The sequence below is a fragment of the Columba livia genome, chromosome 1 (assembly GCF_036013475.1).
Source record: "Columba livia isolate bColLiv1 breed racing homer chromosome 1, bColLiv1.pat.W.v2, whole genome shotgun sequence".
NCBI classification, from domain to species: domain Eukaryota; kingdom Metazoa; phylum Chordata; class Aves; order Columbiformes; family Columbidae; genus Columba; species Columba livia.
In genome coordinates, this window is record NC_088602.1 from 153,923,026 (window position 1) to 153,938,825 (window position 15,800).

Below are 15,800 nucleotides of genomic sequence, written 5' to 3' on the forward strand. Positions count from 1 at the left end.
ATGTTTTTTTTACATGGACCCTAGTATTGTCTGCTCCCATAGAAGCTGATACCCTGTGCACTGCTTGAGGAGCTCCATTCTGTCTACAAAGAATTCCCTTGCCAGGGCAAGAATCCCTCCTGGTATAAAAATTGCCAGAGCTGCCTCATTTGCATAGTAAATGGTGTGTTTGCACCATGGAAGGGACAAGCCAAATACACTCCTAGAGTGTCAGATTCCTTACAGGGACTAGGCAAACGACACAAGTAAGAGAAGGCTGCAGGGCATTTGGAGCTGTGGTGGTGCTGGTTCTCCAGCCAAGGCTGAGCAGGTCCCAGGGCAAGCTGACAGCAGTCCTGTCTCTGGTGTTGCCCTGCCTCGCCCTGGCCAAGGGCTGGATGCAGCACTGCATCCAGCCCGCTCTTTCGCTCCCATTGTATTCATGAGGACTTTATTCCCATGCTGTTTAATTCACATGGACTTGATCTGTTCCCAGGCTCCTCTATCCCTGCTGGAGGAAAGTCCTAAAGTCTAGACCAAACTGCTTTTGCCATTACATGTCCTTTCACCTTGGTGCTCTCCTCAGATCCCCTTAAATGATATTTTAAGGTGTCTAGCCTACTCCATCTTTGACTTTCTGAATTCCTTCTTCAGAGTAGTGTGTTCTGCTTATTTCCCACAAAGAGGAAGGCTCCATATGTAAGATGCTGCAGAGAGCCCTTGCCCCCACCCAAAGTCTTGTTTTTCAGAGTGACGCACACCCTGCTCTGCTATTACTTAATAAAAAGTGAAGTCACTGCTTTCCTCCCCTTCAAACTGCTCCACCCTCAATCAAGAGGTCTGCTTCTCCACCCTTTGGCAAAACAGCTGTTTGGGGGTGGAGGTGAGTTTAGGGGTGGTGGTGACCAGCCTCTCATCTGGGAGAAAAAAAAAAAAGAAAAAAAAAAGTCCAGTTCTGTCAAAGGGCTGCTCTAGAGCTGAGAACATCCCTGACAGCCTTCTTCCCTTCAGTGTGTGAGCATATTTTATGTGAGCACAAGCGAATAAGATCATTCATGTTAGTCTGTGGGTCTGGTTTAGGATGCAAGGAAGAGTGTGAGGACAGCACACCACTTGGTTGTTCTTTATCTGTCTTTTTCCTTATACTGGAGGGAAGATTTCACTGAAACACCCACCCTTTTACTTTGGCAGGTGCGAAAAGGCAGAGGTGTTGGTGTGTAAGTCGTTGTGACGTGGGGCTAGGTTCTCTGCACTGCTCAGACTTTGCTGACAAGAGGTGTGAAAGAAGAGAGCCCCTAGGAACTGGCTGCAGCTGCATCATTTTGCCTTGTGTCTATCAGTGTGAGTGCAAGTAGCCCAGAAGCTGCCCTAAACATACACCAGCATCTCATAGTCCCTCAGAGACCATCTTCTAACTGAACATGCCTGGAACACAGTGTGGTACAGCCATTCTTCCTTCACACCCTTGGCATGCCCTTCCCAGCATGCTGATGGCTATTCTATCTCCTCATTGGAGACTTTACTGCTTTTGAGACACCACAGGCAGGGGAGGGAGGCCTGGATTGCATTCTCTGTCCTTGGAGAGCAGGGTGTTGACAATTGGGGCCAAAACATCATGGGGAAGGCTTTTGGGGAATGCATTTGCTCCAAGAGGTGTTATATCCCTCCAAAACCTCTGCATTTAAAAGGAGAAGACTGCATATATTCAGAAAAGAAATTGCATTGTGCAGGGAAGCACAAAAAATGTTCAGGAAACTTGTCACCGTAGGGGATCCAAATTTTTCAACTGGTTCATGCAGAAGGTGACAACGGTTAGGCATCATTCCCATAAAAAGGACAAACAGATGGTGAGGGACAGAGTGCAGAAGCATGAGGTCTGGCAAGCAAGTATTAGCTGGTAGGTCCTGTGGCTGGGGTGGCTGGCTCTCCTGGGTTTGAAGGATTGTACCTTCATCTGCCTTAGAGCAGATGTAGTTTTCTTCCAGTTTTGACAGGACCAGCTGAGGAGCTCTCTGTGTTTATAGCTACCTTTCTGCTCTCTCCTGCTTCAGCCACTCTGCACCTGTTCATGGCTTTTGTTCCACTGCACTATGGCAATTTATATGTCGGTCTCTGTTTCTCCCACTTCTCACCCATTTCTTGGCTGAAGCAGCTGTTATCTTTGCTGTGCAAACTCAGATATTTTATAATTATTCACCTAATAATCATAAACTCAACAAGAAAGCAGTAAACAGAGAAACTAGGAGTCCCACTATGATTTTTAAAAATTTGTTTGTATGGAGGTAGCACCCTACTCAAATACTAGCATCCCCATTGTGCCAGGTGCTACACAAAAATCGAACAAAAAGTCTGTCTCCCAGAGGGACAATTATTTTAATATTAGACGAGGCAGACAGAGTGCAAAGAAGTAATGAGCTAATAGTAGTTAATTCAAATGGTCTAGGACTTCAGCTTTGCCATTGTTACAGAGCTCACATTCCTGGGTCGGAGAAACCACATTTTTGGGAAGGTTCACTGGAAATGGTTTTCAGACTGTACTAAGGTCCTCCCAGGATTCCAGTTTTCTTACTCTTAGCCTCAAAGGAATTTACAGCTGGCTCGGGCAGAGCTGGAAGTCCCCACAGGAAGGATTTTGTTGATATTCAGTCTTTGGAGGACAGTGAGCTTCTCTCTGCAGGGCAACGCATATATCTGGCCATGTCCATGGCACCACACCCACTACTCCTCCAAAGCGGATGGAGTTTCAAGGACTCACATGACCGTGTCCTTCTGCCCAGGAATTATTAGGAAAACCTGTAGATGGTGAGTCGGGGAGGAGGGTGAGGTTCCCCCTCATCCATTCCTTCAGTTTGGACAGGACTTATGTCTGTCTGAAAGTGAAACAAGCTGCCAACACTGCTCTTAAAAATGAAGGACATCTTCAAAAATCAGCAGACGTCCCAGGAATCTGTGGGACACCAGAGACAACATGAGATGGCCTCTGTGTCCCCATATTGTGCTCTGCTCACTGCTGGGCTTCTCCCTGCTACAATCAGCCCCTCTATGCCTCCGCTAACAAGTGTCCTGGCTGGGTCTCTGCAGAGTGGAAAATACCCTGTTTCCCCAAAAATAAGACAGGGTCAGTGTTAATTTTTGCTCCAAAAGATGCTTACTTTTTTAACATGTGTAGCTGGCTGGATACTATCTACATTGATGTTTTTATGTACTGTAACTAGGGCTTGGTTTTGGAGTAGGGCTTATATTTCAAGCATCCTCAAAAATCCTGAAAAATCATGCTAGGGTTTATTTTCAGAGTAGGTCTTATTTTTGGGGAAACAGGATAGCTCCTTGGGCAGCATAGCCTCACCTGGGAAATACCTGCAGGACATGAAGAAGAGCGATGGGCAGCTCATTCGCTCTGTTTTATATGCAGACTCACTGCTTCCTGCCAACCAGCATGCTAAAGAGACTCTTGTCTAAAATATCCTAGTCAGTCTTTTATTTCCAGTCCAACACAAAACCAGGGCTGTCTGCACAATTAATAACATAAATCTGGCCTCTGTCAGCTCAAGGAATAGTGCTCTCCTACCCTTGAGGAACATAATAACTACCTTTTTCTACTCCTAAACAGCTTCCCAGGATTCCTCACCTGACTCAAAGCCTTCTTAAATCTATCAACTGAAAATAAGGTTACTGATCTTATTCCCAGGCCCTGGACTTAGTTTTCTTACAGAGTGACACAAGCATCTCTTCTGGATCCCTTAAGGGTCCATATGCCCTCTACTGTCCATAGTTCCATATATTCATCACTTCAAGCAAACACTTCAATCCTGCAGAGCATCCTGTGCAGATTTTTATGTGGAGAGGAGGGAAGATCAGGAGAGAGAATCCACAAGAAATTTAGGGGAAGAAAAAGTGCCACCTGTTGCTCATGTTTCTAGGAAAATTTGTTTGAAATAGGAGGATTCATCCTAAACCTTTTACCTTCCTTTTGTACCCTGGACATTTGGACATCAGATCCATCACAGACTTTATAGCAAGCAAATTTTGTGGAAGAAAGAGGATTGACATCAAACCACCACAGGAGTGTAAAGCAGCTAAGACTCAGACCTCCATGAACATGGCATCTACAGTATGAATGCCACACACTGTAAGCTCCTTCACTCCTGGCATCACAGCTTTATTTCCACTGTGTTCGTTTTGAACCCTCTCTCACATGTACTCTATGCCCTCTGGCAGGGACTCACTCTGCCTGTTATACATCAGTATAGTGTTTAGGACAATGTGGTTTTGGTTTCTCTACAGAAGAGCAGTGCCAATAAATAATGAAAACATGTCTGTCACAGTCTGCTTAGGAAAGGCAGTGTCCATGGAATGATAACATCTTTGGTGGTTACCATAAAATTTTCAAGAGTAAGTCATTCCCTTCATATAGTCTAAAAAACACCCACAAACTTGGTATGCTAAGAACTTCTAATATGAATATACATCCCTTATTTGGGAAAAAGCAAATCATGCTTCCACTTTCCTGATCCCACTTCATTTTTGATATTTGACCTGCAGATTAGAGGTTTTCACGTCATCTGTCAGTCCACAGAGAGTATCCCAAGGTTCAGCGTGTGTTAGAGATTGGAAAGGGACATCAGGAACAGGCCAACCACAAATAGCTAAAATTAGCTCTGAGAACTGGAGTGCTGAGGTCTCTGAGGAACACTAGTCAAAGAAAGAAAATGGTTATTTGCTAAACTCCCACTTATTCTACTGCCTCTGAGGACTCCTGGCTCACATCCCTGCCCAGACATTCTACATGGCTATTTAAGAGGATTTCCCCCACCCCTTCCCTCCTCCACTGGCCATCATTTTCCTTTTTTGTGACTGCAGTACAGAGCGATATGGGATTCCTGCTCCAGCAGCAAGTTGCTGACTGGAAACAGGAAACAGGGGGGCTGTGGGGAGCGCAGCCTCAATGATAACACAGACGTCACACCCATGTGCAGACAGTGATGCTTCTCACATATGGCAATGATCAACAGCTCCCCTTTTTTCTCCCCTTCCCTCTTCCCCAGAAGGGCTTACAAAGCCCTAGAGGGGCCATCTCTGGAGTTAGAAGCAGTCTTTAGAAAGCATGGCTTTATGAGGCCTCAGTTATCATGGAGCATGATTTCTTGCATAATTCTAGATTCTCTGAGGGCAGTAAATTTGAGAGTGTAAATCTTCACGTGACCAGAGCATATGGCCTTTGAATAAGACATGGAATGAATTACAGAGAGACAGTCTATCTTCTGCAGAATCTGATTAAGGGAATCCTTTGAGAACTATCCCTTACATGCAGCCATAGGCATGGCTTCAAAAGCCACCCTCCCTCCTCTTTCCTAGAAATGCCTAGTGGGATAAGGACTTTTTTCCAGCACCAGCTTCTCCTTTTTTTCTCCTCCTTATTCTCAAAAGGCTTTTCTCAAAATAAAACTGAATGACTATGTCTGCCTGGCCTTCAGTTATAGTTTTAGGGGAAAAAAAGAAAAAAACAAAAAAAAAGATTGTTCAAAGTAATTGCATTAATACTTGTGGAAACACCTTGTGGAGCTGGAGGTGGTGTCTAAGTTAAGGAACTAGGTTCTGTCTCTGCAAGGAAGAGAAGGAAATGCTCTCGCATTCACTGGGAATAAGCTTTTGCTTCCTTCAGCCAGCTCTCTATGGTGCTATTTGCTTACAGCCATGCACAGCTCATGCTATACTAGTCCCTCTAGGCAAAGTTGCCGTTATATGTGATGTCTAGAGGTGAAGGTTTATTCTGGATGAGGAAACCAATTTCAAATGAAGTAAAATGTTCCCTCCTTAGCCTGTCTCCTGAGAGGAGAGGAGAGGAGAGGAGAGGAGAGGAGAGGAGAGGAGAGGAGAGGAGAGGAGAGGAGAGGAGAGGAGAGGAGAGGAGAGGAGAGGAGAGGAGAGGAGAGGAGAGGAGAGGAGAGGAGAGGAGAGAGGAATGTGTTGTACTAAGCTAGTGTTGGCCACCTGCTACCACTAAAAATGTTCAGAACCTCTCCAGTCTCTTTAACACCTGTGATGAACCACTGCGCTGCAGCAGTCCAGGCTCCCACAGCAAAGTACTTCGGCTAGTGCCGAACCCCTGGCCAACATTCTGGGAGAGATTTGATGGCACCATTTCTAAGAGCAGAGCTACAGAGAGGTGTTATCTTGCTCAGGGCACATGTTCAAGCTTTGGTACCTTCATAGCTCAACTCCTGGCATGTAATCTGTGTACATACATTCGACACCTTCCTGGCTCCTGCTGGCTCTGGGTAGCTCTCATTGCTGCCTCTGCTATGTATTTGGAGTCCTTCTGTCTGGGTAGTACCAGCAGCATGCTAGTACATTTACCCACACTGCGTGCCTCCCCTTCAGAAAAGCACACACACTGTGAGCTACCATGTTGCTCTTGCTACAAACTGAGTTAAAATCAAAAGGAGTTGAACTCTCTCAGTATAGGACACTGTTTTTTTAAACTTCTGCCAATAAAGCATGTGATCATAATCCTGGCCCTACAGTCCCCGGTAGGGGGACTTTCATTCAGTGCAAAGGAAAAAACAGAGGAAGTTTGCTCTGTTCCTCTTTCTTGGCTTCACTTCCAGCTACATTGCATCTGGTTACAGATTAACTCTTACTGCACAATACCCGTTATCACTTGCAATGAAACACAAACCAGGACTACTTCGCTAAATAAACAGAATGTTCTGTAATGACGCTGTGATGTCTTTCCCTACTTCTGTGTCCCCCACTGAAGCACTCCTCAGAAGCACACGGAAAGGCACAAGTAAGTGATAGAGGCTTTCAGATTAAAGGAAATCAGGACCACCATTAAAGGAAAGGGGAACAGGGGCAGTAGATTGTTCCCTCTGCCTTCAGTGGAGAATGAATACTATTTTCACACATCTGTGCTAAATCAAACACTGATCTTTTCAGTCCTGACTTGAATACATTAGGTGTGGAACTCACACTGCTGACCTGAAAAGGTCCTTTGAGGAATGTATTGCTCTTCACTCAGGAAGAGCAAGACAATAAACAAATGAGAGAGTCCTCACTGTAGGCTGCAGATCTACCATCTCCTCATCTTTTGTCTTACACTGTATGCCAAGATTTATGGAGGAAAATTCCAAAAGAGTGAGGAAACAGAAGTGCTGCCTTTTGCTCCAGAGGAGAAAGAGATCCATCCTTGAAATCTCACATCAGAAAGCCCCCAGCTTCTACTGGCTGGGACTGAGAGTCTATGCCCTGAGTGAGCAGTCAGCTACTGTTTCGAATATAGCTTTGATTTAGGAACATAGAAACAAAAGCATTGAAAAAGTCAATTTGGATTAAAAAAAAAAAATCCTGTGCCAAGGCAATGACCTCTGTTGGCATCTCCACACAGAGGAACTGCTTCTAATTTTTGACACCCATGTGCTGACATGCATGACAGGAATAGATTAGTTCATTCCCTGCTGGGACACTCTCCTCATCATTGGAAACCATTCTTATAGCTAACACCTTTATTTGCAGTTTCAGGTGAAAAACTAGTAACAGCTGGACCAGGTTGGATGGGGCTCTGAGCAACCTGATCTAGTTGAAGGTGTCCCTGCTTATTGCAGGGGTGTTGGACTAGATGAGCTTTGAAGGTGCATTCCAATGCAAACTGTTATATGATTCTATGGGGATGAAGTGACTGACTTATTCTTGCAGGAAGTTTTTACAGGTTGTGCAGGGAGAGGCAAGAGACAGCAACTTTTCCTCCAGCTACACCTGTTCTGCAGGTAAAGAGAAGACCCTTCCTCCAGACCTGACAGCATGACACTGTCTCCAGGCTCATTAATGTAACAGAAAGTGGAAAGCCAGCCTCCTGGTGCTGCTCTTTCTGCTTTTCACAAGTATGGTGATTTCAGAGGATTCCAACATGCTTTATAAACCAGTGGCACATCCTAGGGACTGGCTGGCCTGCTACATATGGAGGGACTACAACTCTGCTAGCCTCAGGATGGTCCAAGACACACAAGATTATTGTCTCCTGCCTGGGATCTTTATCTTCCTACACTTACAAAGGGTTGTGAGAACCACTGTATGCTGACAGTGCCCTCTGATGTGTAGGAGAAGGGGAGAAAGACTGTGCTGGGAGATGAGGGAGTAGGCTCAGTCCATATGCTCAGAAGGCTGGTTAGAGGCAGAGAGGTGAGGAGAGAAGGATCTGGTTGCTCAACATGCCAAAAAGGTCATCTCCTCAGTCTAGTCAGCTCCCCTCCTGAGAAAGGCTGTATTCAGCTCTCCCGCTAATGTGTGGCAGTTGATCACTGTGAGAAGCCAGGCCAGCTCTTGAGAGAAGACCAGAGATGCAGTGGCCAGTCACCTTCAGTTACAAAAATGGAAAACAGGAAATGAAATTCGGGGCTGTGCCAGGAGAACTGAAAGGCAACAAGATACTCCCTTTCCACTGCTGAACAGAGTAAACCTCATCGTAGGGAGAGCAACTCACTGTGAGCAGAGACTTGCCAGCCTGCCAGGGTGTCTGTCTGCTAAGCACTGGGCAGCTGTTTGGGCCCCTCCAAATACACCCAGCAACTGCAGTGGCCAGCACTCAAATGCAAAACCTCTTTCACAGAAACAGAGATTTCTTGTATAGTACCTAGGAGGAGGAACCATGGGGAACTAATACTACAGTGAGAGACAGAGAACGTGTAAGTGCTGTCCCACACTTGAACTTGGGCAGGACATTAAAACTTCAGTGATAGCAAGCAATGAGATCTCTGATGATCACACCAACATTTTAGGTTCTCAGCTCACCGAAAGGAGGGCTTGCCACATAGCTGTGTATGGAGCTGATGCATGGAGCAGACCTCACTGCTGCTCTGTGTCTACCCTTTCTTTCCCAAACTCCCCTCCAAGGCCTCTACAGAGATATTGTCTTCTTCAAGTTATGCTGATAGAAAGGTCAAACCTCGACTGCAGCCATGAATCTGCTCATGAACTCTGCTGGCCACAATGCCACAGAGCTGCCTTAAAGCTCTCTTAAAAATGTGAGGCATTCCAGTCATTTTAATTACTGTGCATTGCATAAGCCAGAAACCAGTTCATACAAAGGAACAACAGAAAAGTGATTTTCAATCGCTCTCACTCTCTTCTCTGCTTAGTGCCAACCTCCAAAGCTCTGGCAACACAAGCTCTTATTACCATTTGAACCTCTTCATCTATTTGAAATCTCTTTGTTCAGTCACTTAAAGCTATTGATGCAGTTTAGAAGGCTTTAAAAAAGAAAAACACAACTTCAATTTGGAAATGGCTACAGCAGCCTGAAAGCAAAATAAGAGAAATGGAAAAACTTATTATAAACAAAAATGAGAGAAAATTAATTGCTAGGAATGAGGCATAGGCAGGTAGAGCCAAGCAAATTGCATCATGTTCTCTCCCCCGTACTCTGTCAGATCATCTAATCACAGCCTCCTGGCTTGAACCCTGCATGGTACCAAGCCCTTTGGCCCTGATCCAGAAATGCACTTAAGCTTATATTTAACTTTCTACATGTAAATGGTCCTGTTGACTTCAGTAGAGCATCTTGTGTGCTTTAAGTTGAACATGTGCCTTAGTGTTTTGCTGGATTGGAGCCAAAAAGCGCAGTCATGTGCAGGAAACATTTTCAGCTTGATAAGGCTGTTAAAAGATATTTCCTGGTTGCCCTTCTGCAGCTGATGCCACATCACAGCCGGATTGGAGGATCCCCGCACTACTGAGAGGATGATTTCATATTCTACAATCCTTTATAATGTAACACTCCTGGTGACACATGGTGCCTATGGTCTGCTCCCAGGCTGGGTGCTCTCTGTAAGCACAATCTGTAAAGGATCCTTGAAGATTAAACATAGTGTAGAACCGTTAGAGCTGATGAAGGTTTAATGGTCTTCCTCTAATTAAAAGTTTGGGAACGGGATAGACTGTTACCTATGTCTGGCTTGCAGACAGGAAGGTGACATAATTCCTTTGCAACCTCAGAGAAAGAGATCAAATGATTTTTTTTTTTAAATGTATTTATAGAATCAAAGACATTTTTGAAGAAAGAGCCTTCTTATTTTAAGTAGCATATGAAGTTCACTGATACAATGGAGGAATTAATAGAGGATGAAGTTTTCTCAACCTTTTCCACACTCATAAATCACAGCAAATACGAACATTTTAAACAAAGGAGTAGTCTCAAAAGACAGTGTCAGAAAAAACAAGCATTCTGAAAGGGAAACAGATAATCAGGAAATAGGAGAATCTTTTGCTAATGCATGACCACTCTGTACTGCCCTTTGAGATGACATGAGTATTCTGTAAAAAAGGACATCAGATAGCTCCGAAAAGTGCCTCTTCTTTCCCACCTGCTGCATAAAATTTTATCTTCTAAAGGGCGTGATGCTGAGCTGGTAACAGATAGGAGGATTGTCAACTTCAAGAAAAGTTTTTTAGGACAAGAGGAGACTTTTGAACAACTTGGCAGTTGAACAATTTAGAATGTTAATGGCAGGACTCCACACTCACAAATCAAGTTACTGTGGAAAAGTTAAAATGGAAAAATTCCCATACTTCAGAAGCTTTAAAAATTAATATATTGTTTGTGGAGGTGGCAGGACTGTTTGGACTGCAGGCCGAAGTCTCCTGACTTCATTCATGCTATGCTCAGTTTAAAGCAGCTGAAGTCTGGTGATGAGCTGGAGTATTTTGAGCCATTGCATGTGTCAAGGCTTTTTTTCTCTGGTGGTGGTGGTAGTGGGGATATTTCCTTCTCTCTCTCTTTCTCACTCCATCCCCCATTCCTTTCTCCCTGCTTTTTTCTCCCGCTTTATCTCTTTCTCTCTGGTTTTGGCCAGCAGTTCCTGTAGTTTGATGAAGCCCTTCTGTACTACCAACAATCAAGTGCTTTTGTCAGTTCAGAAGCAGCTCTCTGCCAGCACCTAGCATCCCTCACAGCGAAATGGGATCAGAAAAGAAGTGAATATACCTTTAATTCACTTACAGCAACACCTTATGCCTCTTGAAGGAGTAGCCCAAAGTGCTTTTATCTCAGTCTCTGCAGCTAGTTCAGGGATGGTCCTTTCCAGCCACAAGCAGGACTTGTGGAAAGAAAATGATGTTAATACTCCCCTGATGTAAACTGCAGTGAGTATCTATGGAAGCAGAAGATCGTTTTCTCTCCTGATATTTAACCAGGACACTCAGCTTAACACCTCTCCTTTTGCAGAGAGTGGGTTTATAGCAAGAAACCTTGTTTCATCTGCAAAAAACGCAAGCATCTCTTGCAGCGCAGTGCCCCCTAGCACTGTCCCTACACGTTCATGCAGGATTGAGGGAAGAAAGCCGCTTTGCTCAGTCAACAACACCTGCATGACATGGCTCTCCCTGGGAATTTTCACACCAACTATTGACCCAGCCCAGTCATGCTTACCTTGTGGGATCCGACAAGATCACAGCATGAAATGGTGTGGCTGCCCAGTAAAGCAGAGAGATCCTTAATTGTGTTCAACAGTGTGTTCTTAGTGGAGGACTGAAATAACATAGATTTCTTTATTTGGTGACATTAACTAAAAATGAACTCTAATTTTCTCATATGAAGATCAAGGTCTTTATTTTCTCCTTTTTTTTTTTTCTCTGCCACATTTTTATGGCCATATAAGGCTTAAAGTTTCATGTAGGCAAAGGAGCTGAATGCTAGGTTTGGTGCTTTTGTTTTGGTTTTTTCCCTTGGCAGTTCTCCCCCCCACACAGGGCATGGAGAGGGGATTCGGATAGAGTTCTCCTTTTGGTTCCTTCATTGACTTTCTGTGTTACTTCGATCTCATTATAAAAATTTTCTCATTTAAATAAACACTCGGAGCTCCTGCCTGGATCTTCCAGAGTGCACTTTGCTGGTAGGTCTCAAAGGAGAGAGGTAAATATCAAATATCTAATAGATATTATCAGAGGATAATACACAATATCTCTGTTTACAGATAATCAAATGAAGGTATGAGCAGATTAAATGATTTAACCAAGGCCTCCCAGCAGGCCACTGGTCAGACTGAGCTTTCCTGACTAGTATTTACCTGTGATTTACAAAAATAAAGCACTCCGGTTTCTGTATATGGAATGTTCCCTGTTAAGTGGCAAATAAACGTTGTTATTATTGTGCAGTATCCAGTCATGGTTGAAAAATGTGCATCACTACTACTATAGAGAAGTTAACCTCTTTGAAAAAAAAATCTAGGTATCAAAAGAGCAGGTGAATCATCTGTTATAACTGATTGAACACAGGTACTACTATTCCAGGTAATGCGAATAAATGCAGTAAAAAAACTACTGGATCACCTCTCAAGGTGGTATAGAAGATAGTGAGAAGCCTTGCCACACAGACAGCCCACACACCGGCCCTTCCAAACAGTTGTGCCTTGCCATTGGATCAAGTTGTGGCGCCCCTTTTCATCCTGAAAAGCACTTCTCTGGGTTATATCTGAAAAGTTAACTAGATCCTGTAATCAGCACAAACTTGGTGTTACTTTAACAAGCTGGGTCAGTCTCACTGTAAACAAGCTACTTCCATGCCTTGGAGGGCCCTGTGCAACTTCAGTAGCTTCTAGCCCCCTTCCTCTCCCTTTTCAGAAACTGAGATGATGACTGAAGGGTTTGTTTTTCAGTCCCCTCTCCATGTGTCCTGCATCTGTGTATTATAGTCAGCCTTAGCTTTCACACAGCACCCAACATGGTTAAAGCTTATTACAGAGTATTCATCTTGTTAGTTCTCAGAACATGCAGGAAAGGTGTTATTATAGAAATTAAGAGACATACTTAGGAGGAGTTACTTGGCCTGAGAGCAAAGGGAGGTGGTGCTGGAGCTGTCATTGTAATTTAGTTGTGTGTGGGCCAAACTCTCTCTCATTTACAACAGTGACAGGTTATGGAATAACTCCACTTCTCTCAGATACTGATCTGAAATGTTGATAGACCAGGTGTATCATGATGTTGGTGATATAAAACTTTTTACAACAACAAAGAAAAAATGGAAGTGCCAGATACACCTAATTTTTCTTCTATTTTACTCTGCTGGGTCAGTACAGTTGTTCCTTCTTTATACCCAGTGAGACTGAAATGACAGTCCAATCTGAGAGATTCTTCAGCTGTAGTACCTGGAGCAGACAGTTCAAGTACCTAAAGAGGTTTTTTGCATAGATCTTCTCATGTTGCAATTTGGAGCTGAACGATTCGGACACTGACACGTCTAAATCTAATGTCCTGTTTAACACCCTGCCTCATATGTACTTGTATGACCCGTTAGCACCTCAACACCATCTAATTTTTTCAGTGTGTTCACTAATACACATTCCTGAGACACTCCCATCACTATTATCCCCATTACACAGATTAGGATTTGAAGGACACTGAGGTGAAGCTGTCACACAGGTTGTCTGTGTCACAGCAAGGGTAGGAACCTGCGTTTCCCGCTGTTAGCACTGTAACCTTGATCTCTACTAGCAACACCCATCCTGAACCTTTTGTGTACTGATGCTCCAAATAAAAGCCTGTGTTTCCATAAGACCGGAGGTTTTAATTTTATATGGATGGTATGATTAAAGAAAAGGTGTAGGCAGGCTGTGCTTCACCCAGATGGAGCAGAATTGTAAATCTGAAGACTTAGCTGACTATTTAGATATTTAGGACAGCTGGTCCCTAGCCTTTAATACCAGCATAATTTATAACTAGACATGCTTAAGTCTTGTAAACCCTGTGGAAAGTACTCTGACATTATATACACTGGTTTGATACTGTGATTAATCACCCCTTGGTCCCCTTTGCAGGATAATAAGGCTGTCTGTATCTTGCAGCTGGCAATCTCCTTCCTTACAGTCCCAGCTCTTCTGTAACATTTACATTTCTACAGCTGATAGAAATTTACTGTTCCAAAAGGGGATAAGGGAAAACAAAACAAACAGGACTTTTCTATAAATTCCACTAAAGCTGCTCTGCTAAAATATACTTTGAGATTAAATGTTGGGAGTGCCTGGGTAGATACGACACTGCTTTTCCAGCTCGGCTTTAGCGGTTTATGACCCCTTGCTGACTGCAAGCCCGAAAAAGGGGAAGTGATGGGTGGTGCTGCTGCAGTGACAGGAGAAGGAGCATTTGGGCAGGATTAAAAACCGCAGGATGAAATCCTGGTTTACAGTTCAACTAGGTCTTGTCCTTCTTTTCTTCCGTCCTCTTTTCACTGCCCATGGAAAGAGGAAAAGCAGCAATATGCTGCACTCCCCTTGCATTTTCTGTTGGCTTTCTGAAAACCCTTTAAAATGGTATTTTAAGATGAGTTTAACATCCACTTGCAGACAGCCGAGCTGGTTTTGAGGGGAACAACCCAAGCTTTTCAAGCGAACAGCAAACCCCGCGTGTGTTTTCCAGGTGCGTCTCGCATCCTGAGGTGTGGGCCGGCTGAAGGGAGACAGGTACCGAATGGGGTGTCAGGGGACTCCTCGGGGCCAGACCCCGGGCACTGACGGCCGCGGGGCAGGTACTCGCAGATACCTCGAAGGGACAACTAATTTTCCAGAGTTTCAACCCGCCGCCCCTCGGCGGCACCAACGGACACGAGTCCGGGAACCTCTCCTCAGAGCGGCCAACCGCCGCCCGCGCGCGGCGCTCCCCGCACTATTCCCTATAAGGCGCTGAAGCCGCGGCCGCGGCCCCGCCCCGGCCCGCTGGCCTCTCCCGCCGATGAGGTAATGCCGGGCTCCCATTGGTCGGGGGCGGCGGCGCCCCCGGAGCCCGAGAGGGCGCGATCGAGGCTATAACTCCGCGCACCAGCCCGTCGCAGCGCAGCGCGGTTCTGCACTCATCGGAGCCCTCAGCTGCTGTGAGCCGCGGAATTGCCGTGCCTTCCGGCTTGCACTGTCCTGCTGAGTGAAGGCTGCGCTGCCGGGGCCAGCGAGACAGAGGGAAGGCAGACAGGCAGGCAATCGCGGTGTGCGGGCTGTTAGGAAGAGAGAATCCAAGTCAGGCGAGCCGGCCAGCGGCTGCCCTCCTGCTCCGCAGAAGTGAGGAGAAGACACCTCGGAGGCAACATGACGGCGTGGCTGAGCTTCCTCGCCGTGTTCCTCTGCAGCTGGAGCCTGCGGGACTTGGTGACGGAGGCTTGTACTTGCGTCCCCATCCACCCGCAGGACGCTTTCTGCAACTCCGACATTGGTAAGTGCTGTGGGCAGGCGGTACCTCCTCGCCTACAGCCGCTGGGGCTCGGGGGGTTTCCTGGGGGAGAAGCGCGAGGCTCTTCGCCCGGGGGAGGCTGCACCTGCCCCGCCGGTGCGAAGCCTGCGCTGCTAGAAAGTTCTGCAGGACCCTGAGGGGGTGTTGGCAGCAGCTGTGTAGTCACCACAGGTAAACCTTGGTGCTACGAATGACTCGATGAAAACAGAGGTGGCATGGATTAAACTGGTGAGGGGTGGCCTGACCTTTCAAGATAGATACTGCTCGGTAGTTACTGCGCACCCCTGGGTTAGCAGGAGGTGAGGTGTGTGGTGAGGGACCAGCCCTCCTGAGGGGTGATGGGGAGCGAGGTGGTTGCAGCAGCAGGTCCTGTCCCACAGCAGCCGTGGTGGCTGCAGCCTCTCCAAGAAATACTTTCAAGAAATCAGTAATTGTAATAGTGGCTTGTTTCCTGCAGTGAGGCAAAAACATAATTGCAGGTGCAGGCAGCCAAAATTTCCTCCACAACCTGGTGACAAATAATAGGAGGCAGGGTTAGGACGAGTTCTCTCAAGCCGGGGAACTGCCCGTGGCGGTTGGTGTTGGAAGGTGCAGCTCACACAGGCTTGTGGTGCTGC

The 15,800-nt window shown here is 45.7% G+C and overlaps 2 protein-coding genes across 2 annotated transcripts in view; one reads left to right on the forward strand and one right to left on the reverse strand.

Annotated features, from left to right (window-relative positions):
- Nucleotides 1–15,800, reverse strand: part of SYN3 (synapsin III) — a 199,991-nt gene that overhangs the window by 77,788 nt on the left and 106,403 nt on the right. The gene's annotated exons all lie outside the window — the stretch shown is intronic.
- TIMP3 (TIMP metallopeptidase inhibitor 3) overlaps nt 14,724–15,800 on the forward strand; it is a 39,143-nt gene continuing 38,066 nt past the window's right edge. Inside the window, exon 1 of the mRNA XM_005507595.3 lies at nt 14,724–15,165. Coding sequence (XP_005507652.1) covers nt 15,042–15,165 — 124 coding nt within the window. The 5' untranslated portion in view covers nt 14,724–15,041. The remainder of the gene's footprint in view (nt 15,166–15,800) is intronic.